Source organism: Diorhabda carinulata, chromosome 2, assembly GCF_026250575.1.
Source record: "Diorhabda carinulata isolate Delta chromosome 2, icDioCari1.1, whole genome shotgun sequence".
Lineage (NCBI taxonomy): Eukaryota > Metazoa > Arthropoda > Insecta > Coleoptera > Chrysomelidae > Diorhabda > Diorhabda carinulata.
The window spans coordinates 25,330,923-25,354,038 of NC_079461.1; the positions used below are offsets into that span (position 1 = coordinate 25,330,923).

Genomic DNA, 23,116 nt, shown 5'->3' on the forward strand with positions numbered 1-23,116 from the left:
AAAAAATGAAGATGGGTCATATTGAATAAACTCATAAGAATTTACTTGCGAAGACTGAAACTTTTTAGTGTACTTTAGTGTATAACATGTCTAAGATTAAAGATAATGTAGTATTACAAAAATTTTACCTTAGTAGATGTTTCTTCAGTAATATTATCTAGCGAATTAGTTAAATTTTTGGCATTATAAAATGAAAAATTAAAATCAATATCTGTTTCTTTCTGTGCTTGGGCGATTTGCTCGGCCTGATCCATTATCCTTCTCACGGCATCTACTTTTTGTTTCATCATATGAGAAATATTTTCGTGAATATTTTGTAGTAGTACTTCACCATCTTCAACTACGAGATTTGTTTCTTTAAAACTCTAAAAAAGTCCAATAATATATTATTTTATATTTAAATTTGAAGCCTATTATAAAACTTAGTAAAACGTATAACATTCTACAAAATAAAGTAAAGATAACAGAGAAAAACTACCTAAACTATCTTTCTTTGAATCTAACTTGTTGTTATGGATTTTAATTCAACATTTCGGAGCCCTTCTTAGAGAACTATTTGTCTTTTGCTCGATTTCTGGAGTAGCTCTGATTCAGGAAATCCTTTCCTCTGCAGGGCTGAGATTTTGGTGGTTTTTAGGAAGGCTTTCTTTTGGTGGTTGACATAAAACAGGCGTGGAATAGTAAATTCAAGTGCCCAAAGTTATATTTTGTCATTAGTTTTCTTAGTATTATGTTCCAAAATGTATTACCAAAAAAAGAAAGATTTCTCTTAGACACATGTTGGTCTTTTCAATGTTTCCATGTTACCTCTTTTGAGTAATCATAGCGTGTAGCATCAGAAGTTTATAAACAATCACGTTTAAATCCTTGCAAACTAGTGAATAGGTGTCAATTTTCTTGGTGCATTTATAAAGCTAAACTCAAATGCACCTAACCACTAAAAAGGCTTCATCGATTCACCAAATTATTGCCATTGAAACCATCTACAAAAGTTTCTTCTTTCTCTTAATTTCACTCTCTTCGGTATAGCTCCGAATATTTAACTTCCTCTTGAGCTCTTCTTAAACGCTGAGATCCACTTCTGGTACCATATTTTCGATTTTCTTCTTAGTGGTCTCCAAGAGTTTTGTTTCTGATTTTTCATTCATTTTGCTGATCTGTTTTCTGGTATTATTTTGACATGATCTCTAAAACTTCGTGTTCATTCTCTAAACTATCTCACTACAATACCTAGCTCTACTCTACTGACTTATTCTAACTATGAGCTTCACTCCCTCAATTGTTCTTAATGACTCATTATTTTTTGTTATAGTTGATGTTTCGGCTCTTGTTTCCGTTGCATATGCGATAACAGAATATTTTGTAGATTCTTATCTTCTTCTGTGTACTAATCATATTGTTATTCTATATTCCTCTTCAATACCCGCTGACCTTTGATGCTTTTACCCCTGTTGTTCTTCCGACGTTTTAATCTTGTCTTCAAGTCTCGTTGCTACAATTCTAGATTAAAGTTTTAACAATGAATTTTGTTAATAAATTGTCGGAAACCTTCTTGCTTTTATATATATAAATATGGGCACGGAAATGCTTAGCTTTTAGTCATACAGTATGACACCGGATATTATAATCTTCTAGAATAATTCTTTATTATCAATATCAGATGTCTGTCTATTTTTCAATTCTGTTTATGCTATTGTTTCAAATCCATCTTTTTCTATTTTCAGTCATTTTATATATGCTTTTTTCTCTTCTTTTACTCCGTGGATTTCAATCTAGTTTAATGATTTTGAAATCCACTATAGCTTTTGAACGTGTTTTTTATTCGCCAACTCGGTATTTCCACGATTATTAACACCATAACGAACCGGCAAATACCCTCTCACCATTAGGCATTTATATACGTTTCAAAGAAATTGATCTATTATCTTTATTCTTCAAAGGTAATAATTTGTTATCATTAGCAATATTGATATATTTAAGAGCTTCGATCATAGATAATTTAAATAGAAATTAAGCATCAAATTTTATTTAAAATACTCACATCTCTTACTCTATTTTGTCTTGTTACTAAATCTCCAAAATGCCATAATTCTCCTCCGAGCTTGGTTGCCCAATTTTTTACCCTGAAACCGACATATCCTAAACCCGCTTGAAAAAATTACAGACCAACTAATAATTGTAACACGTAAGGTTTTTGTGTTACATTCAATATGTAATAAAAAATATATTTCACGTTTCTTAAATCGTATATATTGATAATATTTATAGTTTACATCTAATAAATCTGCCTCACATCTATTAAGAACAAAAACTTTACTAATAATCAGTTTAAATATCAATTAGCTCTACTTTTTCCTCTTATGATTGGTTGCACTTTCTCTTTTTAAAAACCAATTAAACGCCCATCATGACCGAATCCCATCGTCCTTGACACCGAATTTCCATTGTTCTAATATCTTGATGGAACCTTTCACCGTGCTCATCCCTGACAGCTCCCAAATTTTCGGGAAAAAATGTCAGATAGGAATAGAGGACATGAATTTTCAATGACATTCGAGCACCAAGGGATTTGTATGCGTCTAGAAGTTCATCAACTAACTGTTGGTAGTTTGGATCCATATTGTTGCCCAAAAATCCCCTCACTACACTAACAAATGCCTTCCGTGCTCTTTTGTTCTTTTGTGGTGAGATTTTTGCAAAATTGTCATCATCCAGCAATTGTCTCCAATTAAAGTACCAAAATATCTGAAATAGGCTTTTTTCACATTTTTTTAAAATGGCCTTGCGATTTCACCATAAATTCTCCACAAATATAACAAAATTTGTCAGCAATTTTGCAAGTTCGGCGCGTTTTATTCGACATTTTCGTCTTTATCACTTTTTGCACTATGAACAAAGAACCACTTACCACTGAATAATACAGTTCAAGTATTAACCGCCCCTTTATAAAGCTATCTACCTGCTTATGTAAACAGGGAAAATTAAGCTATTGAAAAGTGGTACGTGTTGGGGCTATTTTTTCTATTATTGGATGGGTATTTCCATTTTAAAAATAAAGGTCACGCCTGTGTTATTATAAATATATTACGACTAAGGGGGCAAGAAAAGTGAATTTTCATTGATTCAAAATTGTTCGAACTATTTCTTATGTACAATCATAGTTTATAATCTATATTCAAAGGAGAATTATTGAAATTTATACTATTTTGAAGATATTTTTTTGCAGGATAAAGATATCCATATGCGATTTTCGCTAATCTGTTGATAATTAGGTCGTCTTCTTTTATAACCACTGATTTAAACGGCATACTTGTATTAATTTTAATATCCAATCCAATTAGTAGGATATACAGGCGTCGCGTCGTAGCACTAATGGCAAGAACTAAAAAAACCCTAGAAGAAACGACTCTTTCAAACAAACAAAAATTAAGGAAAAGAAAAATAAATGGGGCCAACATAAAAATAATAAAGTATCTGCAGATAGAAGACCGCATACATTCTAAAAATAGAGCATGATGGAAGTGGAGTAGATTTAAAAGAAACAAGTGCTTCAGTACCAAAGTTAAAAATCTATTGTCTTACCAAAAAAGAAGAAAAAATCCTAAGAATATTTGAATAGAAAATGCTAGGAAGAATATTAGAGAAAACAGATGATGATGATTATAGAAGGCTGGGGAGCTAAAAGAGATAATGAAAAAATAATACACACGTGGAGAGAAAATGAAAATTGTAGAGAGGAGAGAAAGTTTGGAAAAATCGATTAAGTAGAATTGACGATATGTGCATTTTTCCCACCCTCCCCCATCCTTTATTTGAGTAGACTGCAAGTTTTAATATCAAATTTTTTAAAAAAATATGATGTTTATTTTTGTTGTGCACCTCAATTAGATTAATTTTATCAAATTCAACTTTTTAAATTTCTTGATGAAATTCTTGCCCGTGGACATAAAACAGCAACATAAAACTAATTTATAGTCAATTATCTAGGTCACATTGGTCTAAAATTCTTATTGGTACACTTTACTACTTAATCAATTTATTAATTATTGTATCTGGAAAACAGTACGTGATTAACAAAATGTAATTACATATTCTTAAGAAGTTTCGTGAATGTGTAAATATACAAGAACAATTTAAGCTGATATTAATTTTTTTTCAATTTTATGTCTTTTTATACAACAAATAGAACAATTTATAACTATGTACGAGTAATATAACTTTAGTTAGATTCTTCAGTACTCTGTTACTATATTTGTCTCGAACAATAATTATATAATAATAATATTGATAAATCTATATAATAAATTAATATTTGTATAGAAAAGTGTTAAATGAATTGATAAGAATTTTTGTTAATACTATTATTTTCGAATAGATTTCTACTCATTTATTATTTATGTAAATATGTATAGCAAGATAACTTACAAATTTGACAATTCAGGATGTTGTTTTGCAGTATTCTCTCTATTTCTTTCCAGGACATTATCATCGCCACATCCCAATGAGCAATAACACAAAAACGCGACAATTTGTATGTATTTGTGACAAACCATATTTAAAAAAACTTACACTCAAAATTAAAAACTCGATTCAGGTGATTTGAAAATGTTCACATGACAGATCTGAACTATTTTCCGGTAAGTAGGGAAAATCGATTTCCACGATTTCCACGCAAGCGCTTAACCGATAGAAATTGTCCACGTATCTGTATATCTGCAGTCGTACAGACTGAATGGTATTTAAAAATAAACAGATAGATTAATGGCAATAGTTTTTGTTATGTTTTTGCTAACTGCTTTATTTTCTTTATTTTTTACAAATAAACTAATTTAATTAGTTTGGCTTCAAAATAATAATAGATAAAAATGGGTACTGTATATGGAATAAATATATTTTCAGTATAACAAAACACACTTATTGAAATACTGGAAAATATAAATTTATTTGTACAAGCTTCTCTGGGTTCCTTATCTAAACAAAACAGTATTCTCTAAATAGAAATTATTTGAGTGTCTCATAAATAATATCAGTTTCCAATATTCACTTTGTTTATTGAATAATCATACAAAAAACACCTTAAAATTTGATGTATGGTCCATCGTATTATATGGTTTTATAGTCCGGTCTATTTAGACCAAAAAATAAGAGTGAAGCTACACATACATTTCCACCAAGCTGAAAATCAGTCAATTATATAAGATATAATTTAAAATAAAAATTTTATTCAAGTTAAAGCTCAAAAAAATGGGTTATTCGCGATTTTCGTCAAAACCTTTGTTTTTACCACTCAATAAAAAAACGCAATAAAATTTAGGGTGTTCTATTTAAAATTTTATATATAATGTATAAATTGAGAGTATAATCCAAAAGTCAATAATCTAAAAACTCCTTCAAATACAAAGAACTTTTGTAATCATAGTTTTTTGATAAATCTTACAGGTTTTGAGAAAAGTCTATAGGTCACCTTATGGTTGACTCCATGTACATGCCAGAAAACAAATCAGACAGTTGCCACGTATATACATTTCTACAGTTGTAATATATGTTAAAATATTTTTCTATCTTTACATTTAAAATATCTTAGACAAATACGTACAGTATGTATATAAATCGACATTTTGGTTCCAGAGTTACTGTCCTAACTGCTCGAACTCCAGCTGAAAAAACTATTTTCTTTTTAAAACCAGGAAAAGGTCAGCATCAATCTACGTTTGCAAAGTATCAAAATCATACACTATTTTTACAAGCAATAACTGGCTGTGACACGACATCTGCATTTTACTGGAGGGGTAAAATAACAGTTTTCAAAATGTTTGAAAAACAAGATTTGGTTCAAGTTGTTGAAAACAATAATTTAACTAGACAAGATGTTATTAACAACGGCATTCGCTTTCTTCTTTCTATGTATGGAGCCCAAAAAAAACTACCTGCTTTGATATGTATGTTTCGTTAAAAATACTAAAAGTAAAAAACAAGTTCAATTGGCTTGTCTTCCCCCAATCTCAGTTGCTGCTCATCAACATCTTTTTCAGGTATATCACCAAGCTCAAGTGCGGCTTATTTATCAGCAAGACCCTACAGACTGGGGTTGGAAGTTGGTAAACAATACATTAGAACCCGTTCAAACTTTACTCCCACCTTGTGAATGCCGGTCGCGCATATTATGAGAGTGAGAGAAATGCTTTATTGTCAAAAAATTTGTACAAACAAAAATAACTGAATAAAGATGCAAACAAAATAAAATTTCAATATACAGAATACAACCACAGTGAGTAACAAAATTACGAGGTCTGGTCCATAGCAAAAATAAAAGCAGTATGCAGCATGTCCGGAATTAAATATTATTATTAGAATATAAGTCTTTTACAGAGTAGAAGGCACTTTCCAGTAAATATGCCCTCAAATTACTGCAGAATGCAGGAAAAAATGATATCGATTTGATCTTGCTAAGAAGGCCAAGGAAACCTCTCCCACCATTTTTTCGGGGTAATGTTGTTCTAATAGTGGATGACTTCGGGTGGTAATTGTTGTTCTTTGTCATCATTGTTCGTGAATACCATCTAGTTCTGTTTTCGTCCGCTTCAGGATTCCTAAAGAGTACGTCAAAACAGGCGTGGCATAGGTGTTGGTTGCCTGGACTAAGGTGCCTGCATTTAATTCGGACTTCATAAGTGACTTCACTCTTTTGGTATATTGATGATATTGACAATGCCTTTCTCGATATGTAGAGTCTTGCACTTAGACAGGCCAAACTCCATATGTATATCGGTGGAGAATCGATGTGTTATTTCGAGAAGGTGATTGATTTGACGCTTATTTACTGCGTAGAGCTTGATACCGTCCATGTAAAGAAGATGGGAGATGGTACAGTTGCTGTCTCTGTTAGCTGTAATGTTGAATCCGTACTTTGTATCATTGAGCATGGTAGATAGGGGATTCATTGCAAGGCAGAACCTCAACGGACTTAGGGAGTCGCCCTGGTGTATTCCTTTACGAATGGTTATTCCGTGAGTACTGTGGGAGTGTGGACCGATTTGAAGATGTAGTTCCTTCATCGTTGTTGAAAGGGCTGGACATTGTAAATCTGCAAGACCTCCACAAAGCAGGAATGATGTACACTATCAAACACTTTCTTATAATCCACGCAAGCAGTGTGTATATTCCAGTGATCTCACTGTTCTTGTCGAAGTATCAGAGATAGATAAATTGTTATTTGCACCCTTGGTGATCTCTTCCGCAACCTTTCTGTTCCTCTGCTAAGATGTTATTTTCCTCGACGTGTCTATAAATTCTGTTAGTGATACAAGCTATAAGTATCTTATAAAAAGTGGGTGATAGGTATGTACTGAATGGAGTCATCCATCTGGGAGCTCTGGAAGCAAATGAGTGGAACTCGGTGCTAAAAACGTTGGAATATCTTCTGGGTTCTGTAGGAGGTAAGAAAATTACTTCGCTAATTCCCTGTGTACGCTCGGGAATTTCTTGTATCAGAAGTTTTGGATATTATCAACTCCCGGTGCTTTCCAGTTGTTAGTATTTTGGATTACGTCACTGTGAAATCATCAAACTGCATCGGAACAATATTTAATCGCATTTCTTCGGCAGCTATCCAGTCGGCATTTCTATTGTGGATTTTGGGAGTTTTCACAATGAGGACCAATACTTTTCCAACGTCTGTTTTGATGGTATAGGTTGATTGGTGTTTTTATTGGGCGTAGCTACAAATTTTCTGGTTGCTATGGAAAGTATTATTCTGTAGCTTCTTCTTGGTACACTTAATATATCTTGATAAACGTTTGTATTTCGCTTTCAGCTTCTACTAAAGCAGATCCATGTACTCACGCAAATGTTGTTGATGTTCTGAATGATGTGTGTGAGTACCTATTTTCTTGAATATTTTTTTGATATAGTTTCTCAAGTGTTTAGAGGGTTGTGCACAATTCTTGTACTCCGTTAGGCGTCCTAGCTCACTCGTAATGGTATCGATAGAACGTTCTAGGTGGCGTTGCCCCCAGGGTTTTTTGTTGGTGTTATTGGTACGGATATTTGCTGATTATGTAGACGGAGTACTGCAACAGCTCCACAATAAATAAGTGAATGAAGCTCCTGCGATGTTATTAGAGTTTTTATTGGCCCTCAAATTCCACTAATGACTTGTGCATTTCGAGTGACACTTTATTGACGATATTTGGTTCGGTATTGTCTAAATCGTGTATAGTCTGATGGTTGATAATTTTATCTTCATGTTCGCCAGTGTGGGTTTTACCGTGTGTACCGTTTGCCTCTTGCACTACGAGATGATCATGTATTCTTTGAGTATCTAGAAAAACCTCACCTCGTATTTATTGCAGGATAGGTGCAGGACGCAAATTGTTATTCCCAATACTCCTTCTCTGATCAGCTATTCGTTATTCCGTTAAATGCTCCAATTCTGGGTACCTCTCAACAAAATCACGATGAATGGCGTATCGATAGGTGGTCATATAGGTCTCCATGTTGGTTGCGTAATGAATGAATTAAACTCACTAGTCCAGTTCAAGCATTTCGTAGGAAATTCGGCTTTTGTGGTCGTAGGCATATTGATGTTGCCGTAAAAACAGCAAGAGCCGGTGAAACAGAGTTAGTGATGGATCCACTACCTAAATCCTGAACGGTACAAGAGGTTATGGTGGTACAATGCCCATTCACCCGTTTACTCCGTAAATTATACATCATCATCAAAGGGAGGCAAAATTATTATTATTTCTAATAAATAAAACGGACAAAATGCTTTAGCGTGCTTTATTTTGCTATTTATATTCATCAATAATATGAATCTTCATGCTTTGTTATCCATTAATATTATTATTGTCTTGCATTTATGATTGTATAAAATGAATAAGCCTTTTGTAGTATCTAAAACAAAACGCACTTGTTTATTACTTCATGTAAACTCACAACTTATAAAAGAAATGTTTGACGTGACTTTTGACAACACTTTAACAAAACTAATTATATTGTTAGTTTCCGCAATGTTCCTAATTTCATATATCAAAATTTCACATTAATCTGGTAAATAGATTAGTTTCAATACTCATATTGAGGAAACTGTTTTCATCATTAAAAAATATGGAGAAAAATAATTAAGGTAACGAGGATAATTTACGTAAATCTTCTGAAAATGCTTCGTCCCATGGAATGATTTGTAAATGGTCCTCTGCTTTTAAAAGTGGTCTTATGAACATTGATGATGTTGAACCATCATTCACTGTCACTCTGTCAAAAATTATTAACAAAATCCGTACTTAGCTATCGTTAAAGAAAAGTACGTTATATAGTTAATGAATGAAATAAGTCAATCACTCATTATCTTGCATGAAATGTTACATATAAAAAAGCAGATTACTACGATTTCTTAATACTGATTAAAAGCTCACTCGCAATTCAAACGAATGTTGCATATCTTCAAACATAATCCAACAGAATTTTTCTGTCGATATGCTACAGTAAATGAGTACTTGAATATCTCAGCCACAAAAACTCTCAAAACAATAGATTTCATCTTGGGAACGTGCTTCTAAGAGAGTAAAAACTATTTTATCGGCCAATAAGGTTATGGACACATTATTTTTCGGTATTTCATTATTGGTATGGTCTCGTTCATTAGATAGGAAAAGAATAAACCGGCTAGCTGGTCACTAATATGTTGATTTGCTGGCATGTTTTGACGCTAAAAAATGACCACCTTTGTTGAAGAATTTTATTGCATCACGACCATGCGCTCGCATAATCGTTCACTACTCTCGAAGAAAAATAAAACGATCTAAGTTACGACTTTTCATCTCATCCGACATAATCATTCTCTTCTCCCATCTACTACTTAAAAAATGGATTAAAAAATTCAAAAACTGGACTGTTTAGAGGTAAAAGATTAAAATTATGAATTTCAATTCCTAATCTGTAGAAACTAACGGTCAACGTATTATAATTTCCTTGGATGCAATTATTTTTTCATGAAATGGAGGATTTGACAGAAATTAAATAATACTTAGTTTCTAAACATGTATACAAATAAACTTTCCACTCAACACTGACAACTTCCCATCGCGCTTATATGACTTTAAAAACTTTGCACAAATGTAACCCATACAGAAATACAATCTCTTGTGTGTAATTTAACTCATTCGCGGTGCGAACCATTGGGATATCTTAATCATTTAGTTGAAAGATACATTAACGTTCCTTATTTTTACCCTCCATTAACGCATCCTCTCGGATTACCGAATTTCTCCCTTATATTAATGTGTTCTCCCGTGAAGAATCATAAATTTAGCTACTTAAATTCAAGGTTTATTATATTCATTAAGATTTATGGTACACGATCTTAATGGGGACCTACATCATAGATGATTGATTACGGGTGTCCCTTCGACACTTGAGTACCGTACTTTATTTTGTATAGATGTGACTTTAACGACCATACTATAGTTTTGATGTTTTAATACAACGAATACGGTCAATCATAATTGGTTAGCCCAGCGATACAATACACTTGTCGCGTACTGCCCATTCAAATATTCTCGTATGTTCTTCAGTACAACTAGTACTTACATTCACACGTTCCATAAGATTCAATATCTGTGTAATCATATTAAGAGACAAGCTACGAGGAAAGAAAAATAATCCAAATATTTAGATCAGTGGTGGCACGTGATAAAAAATTTTAGATATTCTGCAATGTTTCCAAAAAACTCACGTTTTGGAAGTTTTGACGTCTATGATAATTTGCTCGTAAGGGTTATTAAGTTGGAAATTACGAAAACGGTGGACGAACTTTTCATGTTCCATGTTTCGATATAAAAAAATATTTTATTCAAGGTGGTTAAAAGTTTGTTCCACTATGATTTGTGATATTGATATCGAAGGAGTAAAAATCGTTTATTTGGTTTGATGTTTTTTCATTCAACTTCATGTTTAGGTGCATCGTTTACCTGTTTGGTTGTTTATGTTGGTAGAGTCAATTGCTTAATAAGCCAGACAATAAAAACGCAGTTTTTCTTTTTACTTCTTCCACTTCTATCGACATAGATTCACTCACTCCAGAATTTTGACCATTGATCAACTGTGACTTGATTGATTTCGTTGTATCCTTATCCAAATATTCAAGTTTTAAATTTTTAAATTTCCACTTGCGTTCTTTGTGAGGATATTTTGATATCATCGAATTGGTAAATTTGTTACATTTGTGTAATTTTACAGAAAATATATTTCATAACTATATTGATATAATTTAGAATTAGATTACTATATTTTCATATTTTTTCATTTATTGAAAATTTTTAAAATGGTAATAAAGTCAGGTAAATATTTCACAATTATTTAAATTACATTTCTTATGAAAAAATTCTACTTTAAAATTCTAAAACTAAGGTGAATAAACCTCTCTCACTTGAACAATTTGTTGCTGCTGAAGTACACAGATCAATACGTGTGCTATATCAAAGTTTGCATAAATGTATTCTAAACTCTATTCGTGCAGAAACAAAGATAGGCTTGATGTATCAAAATTCTTTCGTGAAGTGAAACGTAGTTTCTATAGATAGGCTATTGAGAAATCAATTTACCATATCTATTTTATGATGAACGAAAAATCAATGGATAAAATTAAAATTTAGTAATTTTTGTAAGGTTAGGTTAGGTTTTTTGATAAAAATTATGCATTTGCAAACTTTTTTCACGGAAACTCTTTTGTGCATGCGTCAATCATCATGAATTTTCATACACAGATAGATCTTGAAGAAATCTATCCATGGTTCGATATCTACTATCCTTCCTGAGATTATGGTCTCTTCCGGTAGGTCCGGAAGAAAATGATTCCGTATAAAATAGATATGATAAATCGACTTCTTGTATCATCAATATTCTATGAATAGAATTTCATGATAATCGTCGTGGGGTGGCTTATCATTCTCTCACCGTAGATTTTTTCCAGGAAACTAGCTTTTCCGTTAGAACCGATGGCAATAAGTCCCTCAATTTTGTAAGAAATTTCTTGATAAATACGTTATAGGCCTCTTACCGGATATTTATGAAACAAGATATTTGTTAAGCCTGAAGTAAACGTAGCTATTCCAATATCTTCATCAGGTGTTTGATAAAATCTTTTTTTGTTGTCTTTTTTCCATTTTTCTAGTATTTTCTCTCTATATGCTTATTTCTTCAAAATACTTAAAATTCTCTTGTACATCCATGGAAAACCTATTAGTATTCATGAAAATAAGCAACGGTGATAAAATATCATCAAAACATGTCTTCTCCATGTAAATCTGCCGCCCTAGGCTACACCCTACTCAGTCTGCTGCTAAATTCACCACTGCTCCTTACTAAAATTCACCACTGATCCTTACTGCAGTTTTTTTAATAATAATATTTTTAATTCTATATTTGCTATAAAACTGAATATAATCTCTTTGTATTTATTGAATTCAGAATAACTTCCATACCCCACAAAATTATATAAATTTTATTATAGTATATTTTTATTCAGCTCAAATCATCTTGAAGAACTAGATAGTTCGTCGCGATAAAACAGCTTTTTACTAGTGACTTAACCTTCCGTATGTTAAGCGATGCGTCAGTCTGAAGGCAGATTCCCCAGTTAAATCACATGACGTTGTTTTAGACTGGAGGAATTATAACTTATGCCCACGAATTGCGCGCAGAGATCAAAGATTAATAGGTAGGTGGACTTTACTGAACGTTGGCATGCCGAATGTAGTTTTTTCATGAAGGTATTCCTAGGCGCTTAAGCACTAGCCGCCTCATCCCTTAATTATAGAATATCAATTGTCAAAATTAGAAAAAATTTCGATTAACATAATCATCTCGCGCTAATGCTATATTTATTCAAAAATACTTACCAAATTAAAAAAATTTAAATCGATGGGAAACATTTTACCAGCTTTCAATACTGCAGGCTTTTGTAACCGCTTCAATAAAAACTTAATGTGTTTTTGAACTTTCAATGGATATGTTTCCCATTGAATACCATATATTGATATGGCAACTTTTTGCAGCTACAAATTAAAAATAAGGAAATGGGATTATAGACAATACATATTGCAAAAGGTCTTAAAGTTATTTGTCGATCGTTTCTGGTATTGAATAGCGTTTATTCATAAATCACTTCGTAAAGAAACCAGCATAGACCGAGATTCCAAGACTCTTACAGCAGCAAAAACCGTAAAAATCTTCCACGATACATACGCCTTTTATAATATGATTTATTACATCAATTTAGATGTTTTCACTAAATACTGCCGATATAAGACTTCTTCTTAGTACAATTATCGTATGATGTATTGAAATTGGAAGCCATAAAAAATTATGACATGATATAATAAGAAAAATAGTTTAAAACTTACCTCTAAAGTTAGAGTTTGAGAACAGTACGAGAAAAAAAATATTTCTCCAAGAGAAGCAATCAAAAACATAACACAACCGAAAATTTCTCCGGCCTTCTCAAGCTTAAAAATATAAAATATTTATTGAAAAAAGCAATTTAAATATGTAACTACTAGTTATATACTAAGATAGTAATCTTATCTTGAAAAGGATAAGTGAGGAAAAGACAATAGAAAGAAAAGTCGAAGCCAGAACAATAAGAACCGAAAATAGAGAAGGACCAAGGAAGACCTGGATTAAAGAAATCAACAAAGCTACTGAGAATAGAGGGAAGAAAATGCATGAGAGCTACCACATACAAAATATCGAAAGAAATGGAGAGAATTTTTGGAAAAAGACTCGAAGAAAAAAGGAACTCAACCCCACGTCTTAGAGACATAAGGATTAAGAAAGTAACTGAGTAGAGACGCTCAAATGTACATAATGGAAACTCTAACGGATCTGCGACTATTTCTTTTACAAAAAAAATACAAACTAGAATTTTTTCCGAAATTGGGGATCTTCACAACTTTACGAATTTGTGGTAATTTTTTTTTTTTTTTGGTATACCATCAACTTATATTTGAAGATCATTTTGCTCGTAGTATACTAGATTCAAATAGGCTAATCTTATCTCATATAATATGCTATCTGGCCCTGCTGTTTCACAGACAGAGGTAATAAGAGTATTTGGTAGATCCACCTTGTTAAACCAATAATAAACCGATGACTTAAGATCACTACACACTTTCCAATGACGTTCTTCATTCTTTATTAATTCCATTAACGTACACGTTGATTCATAGCTCTTTTTGCAATTTACTGCGTGTATTATTGTTATAGACAGTTTCTTATTCCCGTTGTGAAATAAAACAGTTTTCAGACTGTGTTCTAAATAATCAAAGAATAAATGCCAATCTATTTTATTATAGTTTTGATTCATTGTTTCAAAAATTTTTATGATAGCAGTGAAATAATAGAGTTCTCTTTTGGAAAAATTCCGAATAAACTTTACTTTACTTTTGGACGAGATAATATCTTTTGTTAACTAATTCCACTGTTGCAAGATCCAAGAAGTTCTGCTATAGATCTTGATAAAATAAAATTTCTATTTCTAATTCATATTAAATGAATTGAATATGGAGTATTTTCTTTAAGAAATAAATCATCCAAATCCCTAGAAATTGATTTCAGCTTCAACATCATTTTTATTGTCATCTTTTAATATATTAAGACTGAAATTATCTGGTCAAGTTGGATGTGGAAGATCTTTAGATTGTAAAAATGGCTTAGGAAAAAACATCATTTTCATGATTGTTAGATATGTCTCCATAAAATTGATTAACCAAATGACCATGTTTGTAAAACAATATTACATATTCCATAAAGATATACGGTACCCACTATTTATTTGATTCGTAATAGAAAATCCAAAATAATGAAGATATGCACTTTGTAAAAAATTAAGATGGGTCTTCTCTTTTTGATAATATAAACTATCCAAAAACAGTATCTGAACTTTGCACTATTCGCTAATTCAAATAAATTTGAAACGAAGTACTGGACGTTGAGTGTGAATTGATGAATATTTAACTTAAATCTCAGGAAGAGTAGTTGAAAAAAATGATAAAGTAAGAAAAAATGTGACGTGCCGGACTATTTCTTCAAGTTTAAGAAGTTGGTTAACACAATTTTAGACATTTGTTTCGGCGTATGCAGGCTGTTTCTGGAAATAATTGGGAGTGAGTAAATGACGTAAAAATAATGCTGTGACATAAGAAAAATTTTCTCATACGACCCTTGGCATCGTTCGCCATAAAAAGACATTTTGACGAAAATCATCATAAATTGTAATTATGTATTAAACATATTTGCAAGAAGTATTGAAACACAATCAAACATTTCTAATTGAACTGGCCACTGTGGAACATCAACAACATGGAACATGGAATTGTTGAAAAATGTAGTTGGTTAGCCTAAAACAAATAAAAACAAAAAAACTATAATAAATGTTCGGAATGGGCACCTTGCACTTCTACTTCTTTCAAGTTTCTCCTTATGCCAGTAATATGATCTTCGATAGTATGTAGTATAAATATTTGTTTATTTATTTAGTAGATATCCAAGAAATGTTTCATTGTGTTTAAATACCCCCTGTAAGTTTTTCAAATAAATAAATACAATATATGATAATTTTCTCCCAAATGTCTTTTCATGGCGAACGATTTCCTTGGTATGAGCAATGATCTGAAAATCCACCTTCCTAAACCATAAATTTTATCTAGTTAAGAGTACATTTTTGCTATCTTTAGATCGTTCAGGTTGTCCCTGTAAAAGTTTCGTGATTCATAATGTTGGAATGTATAATTTGAAAAATATACTCAAATATAAGTTTGGATTTCGCAACATTAAAGGCCTACAACACAGAAACTCACTACCGAATTTTTTGCATCAAGCCCCGGAACACTGTGTATAAAAAAGTTGAATTTTTTAAACTAATATTATCATTAACTGACAAAATAATAACGAAATTGTTTGAAGTAATTACTCACCATTGGTGCCATATAGCATAATATGCACAGTATAAGTATTGCACATCCATATTGAATTAACATTTGGACAGAGCATACAGCATCAACTAAATTAAAAGCACTAAAATAGAGAATTAATTATAGAAAAAGAAAACATTGCCATGTTCTGTTCTAATCTCAACTTCAATATCATTTTTCGTGATTTCTCATTATTTGTTCCGTTGTAATCCCGTCAGGTTTAAGTACATCCATAGGTTATCTCTTTACCACATAAGGACTTCCAAACGACCTTTCCAATTTCCACTTACTTCTCTCATTTATTGTTTTGGAAGATATCAAAGCATCTTATAAACCGAAGAGGAAGTATATTTATTCAATTATTCAGATCGGTTCAAATTATAACAACAGAGAATACAATAATTGTGTATTCTATATTATTACACCATTATCCGAACTTATTGTTACAAACTCATCTTCTGACATGGATCATGAAGCCAGTCCTGCTCTATTATATTGAAGAATCTTAATTTTGGCGAATATAGTTATATGGTGAAAGAAAACGGATGAAGACGGCAAACAAAAGCAGCTCTCTCTTTGCACTTCGCTCATATCGATACTATTTGGGCCGATTTTATTCAAATAAAAGTTTATCAATTAGATTATCCGACAAGTTACTCAGATTTTATTAATTTTAACCGTTTCAAAATAAGAATGATGTTATTTGACATGAAAAATAATTTATTTGGTAGTTTATATTGGATACTACGAAAAAATATTTATATTCAATGCCATTTTATCCGTCCGTCGTCTGTCTATACAGCTTTAGATGTGTCGAAAATAATTTTAGGCATTATTGGGGGGCATTTTTCATTTCATAAACCAATTATTAATAGAATTGTCAATAGGTGTGGCTATTAAATAACAAGAATGCGCGCCTAGAGGTCACCCTAGACGGGTGGGGTATCTAGATATCTTGTCTAAGCACGTCCCAAAACCCGTTTCCGTCACTATTATAGTATTTGTGCAGTAGCGTTTTGAAACGAACGTTTGTTTTTCTCGCGCCGAAAACCATGTGTGACAAATAACAGGAGCAACATATCAATCTCAAATTTCTCGTTAAATTGAAAAAAACTCCGACTGAGTGTTATAAATTGTTGTAAGGGGTCTATGAGGACAATTCTCTATTTCGTGCGTGTCTTTTTGAGTGGTGTAAGCGCGTTAGTGAGAACAAATTTGTAAAAACAGCCCGAGTTATGGAAGAACAACTCGTGGATTTTGCACCAAGACAACGCACCTGCTCATAACGCGCTATCTGTGAAGCAGTATTGGGCCAGTAAGCGCATTCCAGTGCTCGAGCAAAGCAAAAAACGGCATAGCTCCTAAAGGCACTCACCAAAGAAGACTTCCAGCACTGCTTCGATCAATGGAAAAAACGTATGGAAAGGTGGCTGGCGAGGGGAGGGGACCATTCGAATGTAGAATAATTTTTATAATAACGGTAAAAAATGGGCAATAATCCCTCGCGCCGAGAGTACGACGACTTTTTTACTCGTTATATAATTATGTTTCTTGGGCATTGAAATGGAATTCTGTTTTGGCTATTATTTCTTCATTTGATACATATTTCTGTTCATGGAGCTTTTAAGTCTAAAAAAAGCCTGTAGTTACTATAGGACAAATTTGAAGAAGAAGGTAGTTGCAGAAGAATTTCAAAATCCAATATATCGAATTCTGTCATCGTGTAAGAGAGAATTTTTTTCTTTTGCGCATGAGACAGTTTTCTTCTACATTCGGTTCAAAAAGGTACAATAACAGTCAATGCTGATTGTTTTTCCCTTTTGCAAATAGTCAATAAACAATATTCCGTGTCTATTCTAAAATAGAGAAGCTACAGCCTTGCCAATCGATTGTTGATTTTTTCACTTCGAATGGCAATTCTCTTGCACGTGACTATCTTATGAATACAGGTTAATACGATATCGATATAATAAGAAAATATCACTTACTCAAAATTAAATTGAGTACTACGCAATTCTGAGTGGTTTCGAATTAGACGGGATTTTTGGCGAGGATGTAAACGACAGTGGCGATTACGAACCCTCTGAGAATTCAAGTCATAGTTAAGATGAAGTCGTCTCCGAACCTAAAATTGATCCCGGATCTGAAGATAATGTTGATGACTCCCAAGCAACAACATCAAATGCGAATGATAATTTGTGGACAGAAATTCAACAAAATCCTGAAAATTTTGGTGTGAAATTGGATACGACAAATTTTATAGTACAAACGCTGGTGGAATTATTTTTTTCGGATGAATCTCTTGCATTCCTTGTGGAACATACTAATTTATATGCTGCGCAAGAAATTGAAAAACGCAATGAAATAAAAAATCTAATAGGTTATCAAAGTGGCAAGACGTCAGTGTTGCAGAGATGAAAGTTTTTATTGGACTTTTGTTGCAAAGGGGACCTTGTAGTTTTCAATTGAACATTACTGGAGCACCAACAAGCTATGTAATGTATATTTTTGACACTCACATATATAAGTCGAAATCGATTCCAAATTCGTTATTTTCATTTGCTTGATAACTCAATACCATCTGCCGATAGATTATACAAGGTGAGGCTAATACTAAATCATTTTAATAATATTATGCGTTAAAACTATGTACCAGATAAAAATCTATTTATTGACGAATCCATGATGCTATGGCGGAGAAGATTGCTTTTTCACCAATATATAAAAAATAAAAAACAAAAATATGGTATCAAACTGTATAAACAATGTTAGTCCGATGGTTTTGTAATGAAAATAAAGATTCACAGCGGAAAATCATAGGAAACTGACAATAATGTAGGTCACACTACTGACGTCGTTTTACATTTACTTGAGGACTATCTCCATAAAGGGGTTGGCGTCCTAGAAAAGAAAACAATCTACGAGTTATCTCGTGGTTGGTAGTCAACCTGTTAAAAAAAAAACTTTTTCATGGTCAAAACCCCATATAAATAAGTGAAATGTAATATTTTTCCTTACAAATATATTATTGAAAGGATGGATCTCAATATTTGAAAGCTCTGTCCGTTAGGACGAGAACGTATTGATCAATGATAAATATCTTCAAATTTCATACCTATATATCTCTTGTAGTTCATTTATACACTTAATTATCCTCATTTCTATTATTAGAAACTTTCTTCCTGCTGTTTGTTTCGGACTTATATGTTTATGAATATGTTTAAAGGCTTCTGCTACAACCATCGTTTGACTTATTAGATGAATTATAAAGGAAGTCAGAAGGATTTCAAAAGCTGGAAAAGTAATTTGAATTTGCCATCGAAACTATATCTTAAAAAAATACCCCATTATAATAAATGAATCGTTTAATTTTTAGTAATTCAGCTAAGCAGTTCAATTCCTTACGTGTGCATCTGCTAATTTTCATCTGTTTAACACAATACTATTTTTCATTATAGTTAAATCGTTGGTCTGAACAATGGAAATAAAAAAGACAGGAACGCGCATAAGTGAGCTTATAGGCGCATGCAAGTGAAGCCTGGAGTGCGGTAAGTGGTATTAGCACCCGACTTCTGCCGAAGACAAATTCTTACTCGTAAAAATAATAAATCAAAAGAATAGTAATATATTTATTGTAAATTAAAATATTATTGATCATATAATACGCTTATTTTATTTTTATCGATAGATATTTTTCAGAAATAACTCTTATCTGATGTGAAGAAAATATAAATCTAATTTTTCCCCACATATATTTTCATATTTCATACGAATTTATCGAATATACCTTATGTATATTAAAAATATAATGAGTTGATTTCATTAGAAGATAACCCATCAGTGCACTGATGACATTGTAAAGGTATTTTACTACAAATCGATCTATACAGAGTGCTTCAAAAAAAGGAAAGAAATGACTTTGAGTGACCAAGAGTACAGCGCACCTAAAATAAGAGTAGATGTTTATCCTGAATATAATTAACCTAAAGCCTATTTCTTAAAAACTTCTCACTACCCTATGTTAGATACACTGAGATACATTAAGTCACGATTTTAAAAACCAGCTGGCTCTACTCTCCAAGATGGAATTAATGCTGACGACTTCAACGAAGAACAACGCAGTTTATAAAGACCGCATCAAAGAAGCATGTTTATTGTTAGTTCCGCGATTTATTGGAAAAATGACACTTTAGCCGCAGAAATTGTTGTATCTTCAAAAATGAAGCATGATTCACACTAAATTGGTCGTCATCTTGTGCCAAATTTGGTTTCTCAATTCAAGTCTGAAAATTTTCACAACCAGAATGTATTCCCTAATTTTTTCAAGCTTTTAGAATAGCTTTTGACTATTCCTGTGTCCACTACAACGGCAGAACGATCTTTCTAAGCTTCAAAACGTTTGGCTATACTAGCTATTGAAAATATTGCGTGGAAATTTGTGCCAGGCGAAAATCGAGATATCTTGCGTTGTTTAACAGCAACTACACTTTTAGAAAACGGGTATCATGTAAAATTAGATTACTGTCCACTCTCTACTATTTTTATTTATACTTGTTTCGTTCATATTGGTTCGTTTATTTGATTTATACTTTTTAGTTTGTTTTGTTTATATTTGTTGCATTGTATGTGTTACTTGTATTTGTTTACGACTTACGAGAATTAAAGAATCTATGATAATTACAATTATATTTAATTTTCCTCGCATTTTTAAGTTTATATTTTACCTGGCCCCCGTCCAACTTCTAACGTCCAATCGCCACCACTGTTAGTGTCAGTATATCATATTAAACATAAAACTGTGCAGTACAATAAACACAATAAATAATATACAAATTACTTACGTATAAACATTTGTACCGATATCAGTTTACTGTAGTACTGGATGAAAAAAGCCAACCAAATATAACCATCATTAGATGTATCAAAAGGAAGATATATTTCAAATGCTGATTTCTTGTATAATGATGTTTTATTCAAATACGGATTAAACGCTTCATAAAATTCATTATCAGCGTCCGCAATATACCAAACTAAATTCGCAAATAAACAAATAACAGCCAGAGTAATGTACAGAGTACAACATAGTAATCTAGTATGAAACATTGTTTGTTCACGATAATCATCTACTTCATTACTGAAATAAGATATTTAATGTTTCATTAATATAGTAGAAGTCACCTTATTATATATATTTTATTATACTTAGGTGAATTATATATATTGAGACAACCAAACTACAAGTAGGAAAATGAATTTATTTATATCCAAAGTAATCATCACCAACATCAATGTTGACCAAGTGAATGTTTATTCAAGTTAAAAAATAACCTGGTAAGACACATAAAAAAGTCAGGTGAATAGGGTCTATATTCAATAACTGTTATAATATTTTCATGTAAAAATAAAACATTTTGTGGTGTACCAACTTGCTGTAACTAAACGTTGATCTTTAAACTTAATTACTAGGAATAAAACTGTATACATAATTTTGCATTTTTGTCGTTGTAGGTTTTGGTATATCTTCGTAAATCCAGCTCTCCTGACGGGTAGATTTTAAAAAAATTGTATGTATGTATGTGTCATCACCTCTTACTATTTTAGAAACAATACGGTGTTCACCAAGCTTTAGCATTTCTAAAGTTCGAAGTGCATTTTTACTCGCTATGCCGTTTAGAAATCGTTAAGCGTATGTAGCAAGTGAAATGTAAAGTTTCATCTACTGTTGCGATTCCAATACCAAGAATTGCCTGAATTGCACAAGCACGTGTCTCATCATCAAGCAATGTCCGTCCTCTTTTGAATTCGCTATCAGAGAATCAGTTGTTAGATTTACTCAGTAAAAGTATAAACACAACTGCAGTCAGAGCTTAAAGTTGGTGAATGATAGATTTGTTGAAAACTATCCAAATAATAAGCAGTTTTGATTTGTAGCATTCGTTGTTAACTGTATACAATATGATATATAAATTAATTATTCAAGTTAAGCTTGATTATGAACATTTAAGATGACCGGGAGGGGTTTTACAGTATATGTAGTGAAAACCTTGAAAAATCTGGGAAAAACTTAGTACCATCAGCGTCATGGAATAATAACGTATTCAGGATGGATGAATATTTTATAAAATAGATACCTTCAAAGAGAAAAATATATCTTCAAAAAGATAAAATCAATATAATAAATGTCAACAAAGAATAAATTAGTAGAAGCACTTGTGTTTTTAAATTTATTTATTGACAACAAGGGGACCACCAAAAAATGCAGTGGTCCTGTTAACAGTAATCTGTAATAGTATATTACACCACCGATACTATACAATACAATGGAAATATACTTAACATGATTCAAAAATCTGGCAAACCCGGAAACTAGTTCATATCGCCCTGTAAGCCTACTCCTAATAATGTCAAAAGTACTAAAAAGACTACTTCTACGTAAAATCCAAACAGTTGTTCCCATACCATAGCACCAAATCGGTTTCAAACGCAAACACTTCACAATTTAGCAATGCCACAGAATAGTCAATATGATTAAAATAACCCTAGTAGAAGAAAAGGTGTGTGCTGGAGTATTTCTCGACATAAAACAGGCGTTCTTCAGAGTCTGGCTTGATGATCTCCTCTACAAACTAAAACTAGAACAACTATACTTTATTTTAAAATCTCATATCACCGACCGCTACTTTCAAATCAAACTTGAAGATATCTACTCAAATTACCACACTATAGAATCGAGAATACCTCAGGGTAGTGTTTTAGGTCCATTTCTGTGTCTGATATTCACAGCAGACGTTCCAAGCACAGACGATACTTTCATAGCAATACGGCAATCATGGCGACAGATATAGACTCAACTGTAGGTGCAGAAAAAGTACAAAAATCATCAAAATTTGTAACAAAACTGGCTCCATCAGTGGAAAATTAACGTCGATGCCTGTAACTCAGAGCAAATAACATTTACAAGAAAATCTGTTTGTCAGCAAATGTTCATCGATAATATTCCCCTTCCGATAAAGCCAGTTGTCAAGTACTTAGGGTTGCATTTAGTGGAAAACTTACATGGAAAACGCATGTCAAAAACAAGAGAAAATATTTAGATTTGAAATTAAAAAATATGCACTGGCTACTCAACAAAAGGTCTCAACTAA

At 32.2% G+C, this 23,116-nt stretch overlaps 2 protein-coding genes across 5 annotated transcripts in view; both read right to left on the minus strand.

Annotated features, from left to right (window-relative positions):
- Nucleotides 1–4,922, minus strand: part of LOC130890804 (voltage-dependent calcium channel subunit alpha-2/delta-3) — a 54,316-nt gene extending 49,394 nt beyond the window's left edge. The window contains exons 1-3 of one of the 4 annotated variants that reach the window (XM_057795129.1): nucleotides 4,426–4,922; nucleotides 2,042–2,123; nucleotides 129–365 (exon numbers count right to left, since the gene is read on the minus strand). In XM_057795129.1, coding sequence (XP_057651112.1) covers nucleotides 129–365; nucleotides 2,042–2,123; nucleotides 4,426–4,553 — 447 coding nt within the window. In that variant the 5' untranslated portion in view covers nucleotides 4,554–4,922. The remainder of the gene's footprint in view (nucleotides 1–128; nucleotides 366–2,041; nucleotides 2,124–4,425) is intronic. The other 3 variants (XM_057795128.1, XM_057795130.1, XM_057795131.1) reach the window with 3 other exon arrangements.
- Nucleotides 4,923–8,779: 3,857 nt separating this feature from the next.
- Nucleotides 8,780–22,433, minus strand: LOC130904261 (odorant receptor 49b-like). Its single transcript, XM_057816926.1, has 7 exons — nucleotides 22,339–22,433; nucleotides 20,813–21,105; nucleotides 19,087–19,264; nucleotides 15,975–16,074; nucleotides 13,404–13,505; nucleotides 12,900–13,055; nucleotides 8,780–8,895 (listed from the first exon to the last, which is right to left on the minus strand). Exons 1-7 carry the CDS (start codon nucleotides 22,431–22,433, stop codon nucleotides 8,845–8,847), a joined length of 975 nt encoding a protein of 324 aa, XP_057672909.1. The 3' UTR covers nucleotides 8,780–8,844.
- Nucleotides 22,434–23,116: the final 683 nt, after the last annotated feature.

What these genes read in the sequence shown, in the direction of transcription:
- LOC130904261 (XM_057816926.1), bottom strand. Translation starts at nt 22,433, where the DNA reads ATGGTATGGGAACAACTGTTTGGATTTTACGTAGAAGTAGTCTTTTTA. An exon ending in TATGCTATATGGCACCAATG is followed by an intron (nt 13,506 to 15,974) that starts GTGAGTAATTAC and finishes TATATTTTTAAG; the next exon opens with CTTGAGAAGGCCGGAGAAAT. An exon ending in ATTTAAATTTTTTTAATTTG is followed by an intron (nt 8,896 to 12,899) that starts GTAAGTATTTTT and finishes GTTTTGTTTTAG; the next exon opens with ATACTACAAAAGGCTTATTC.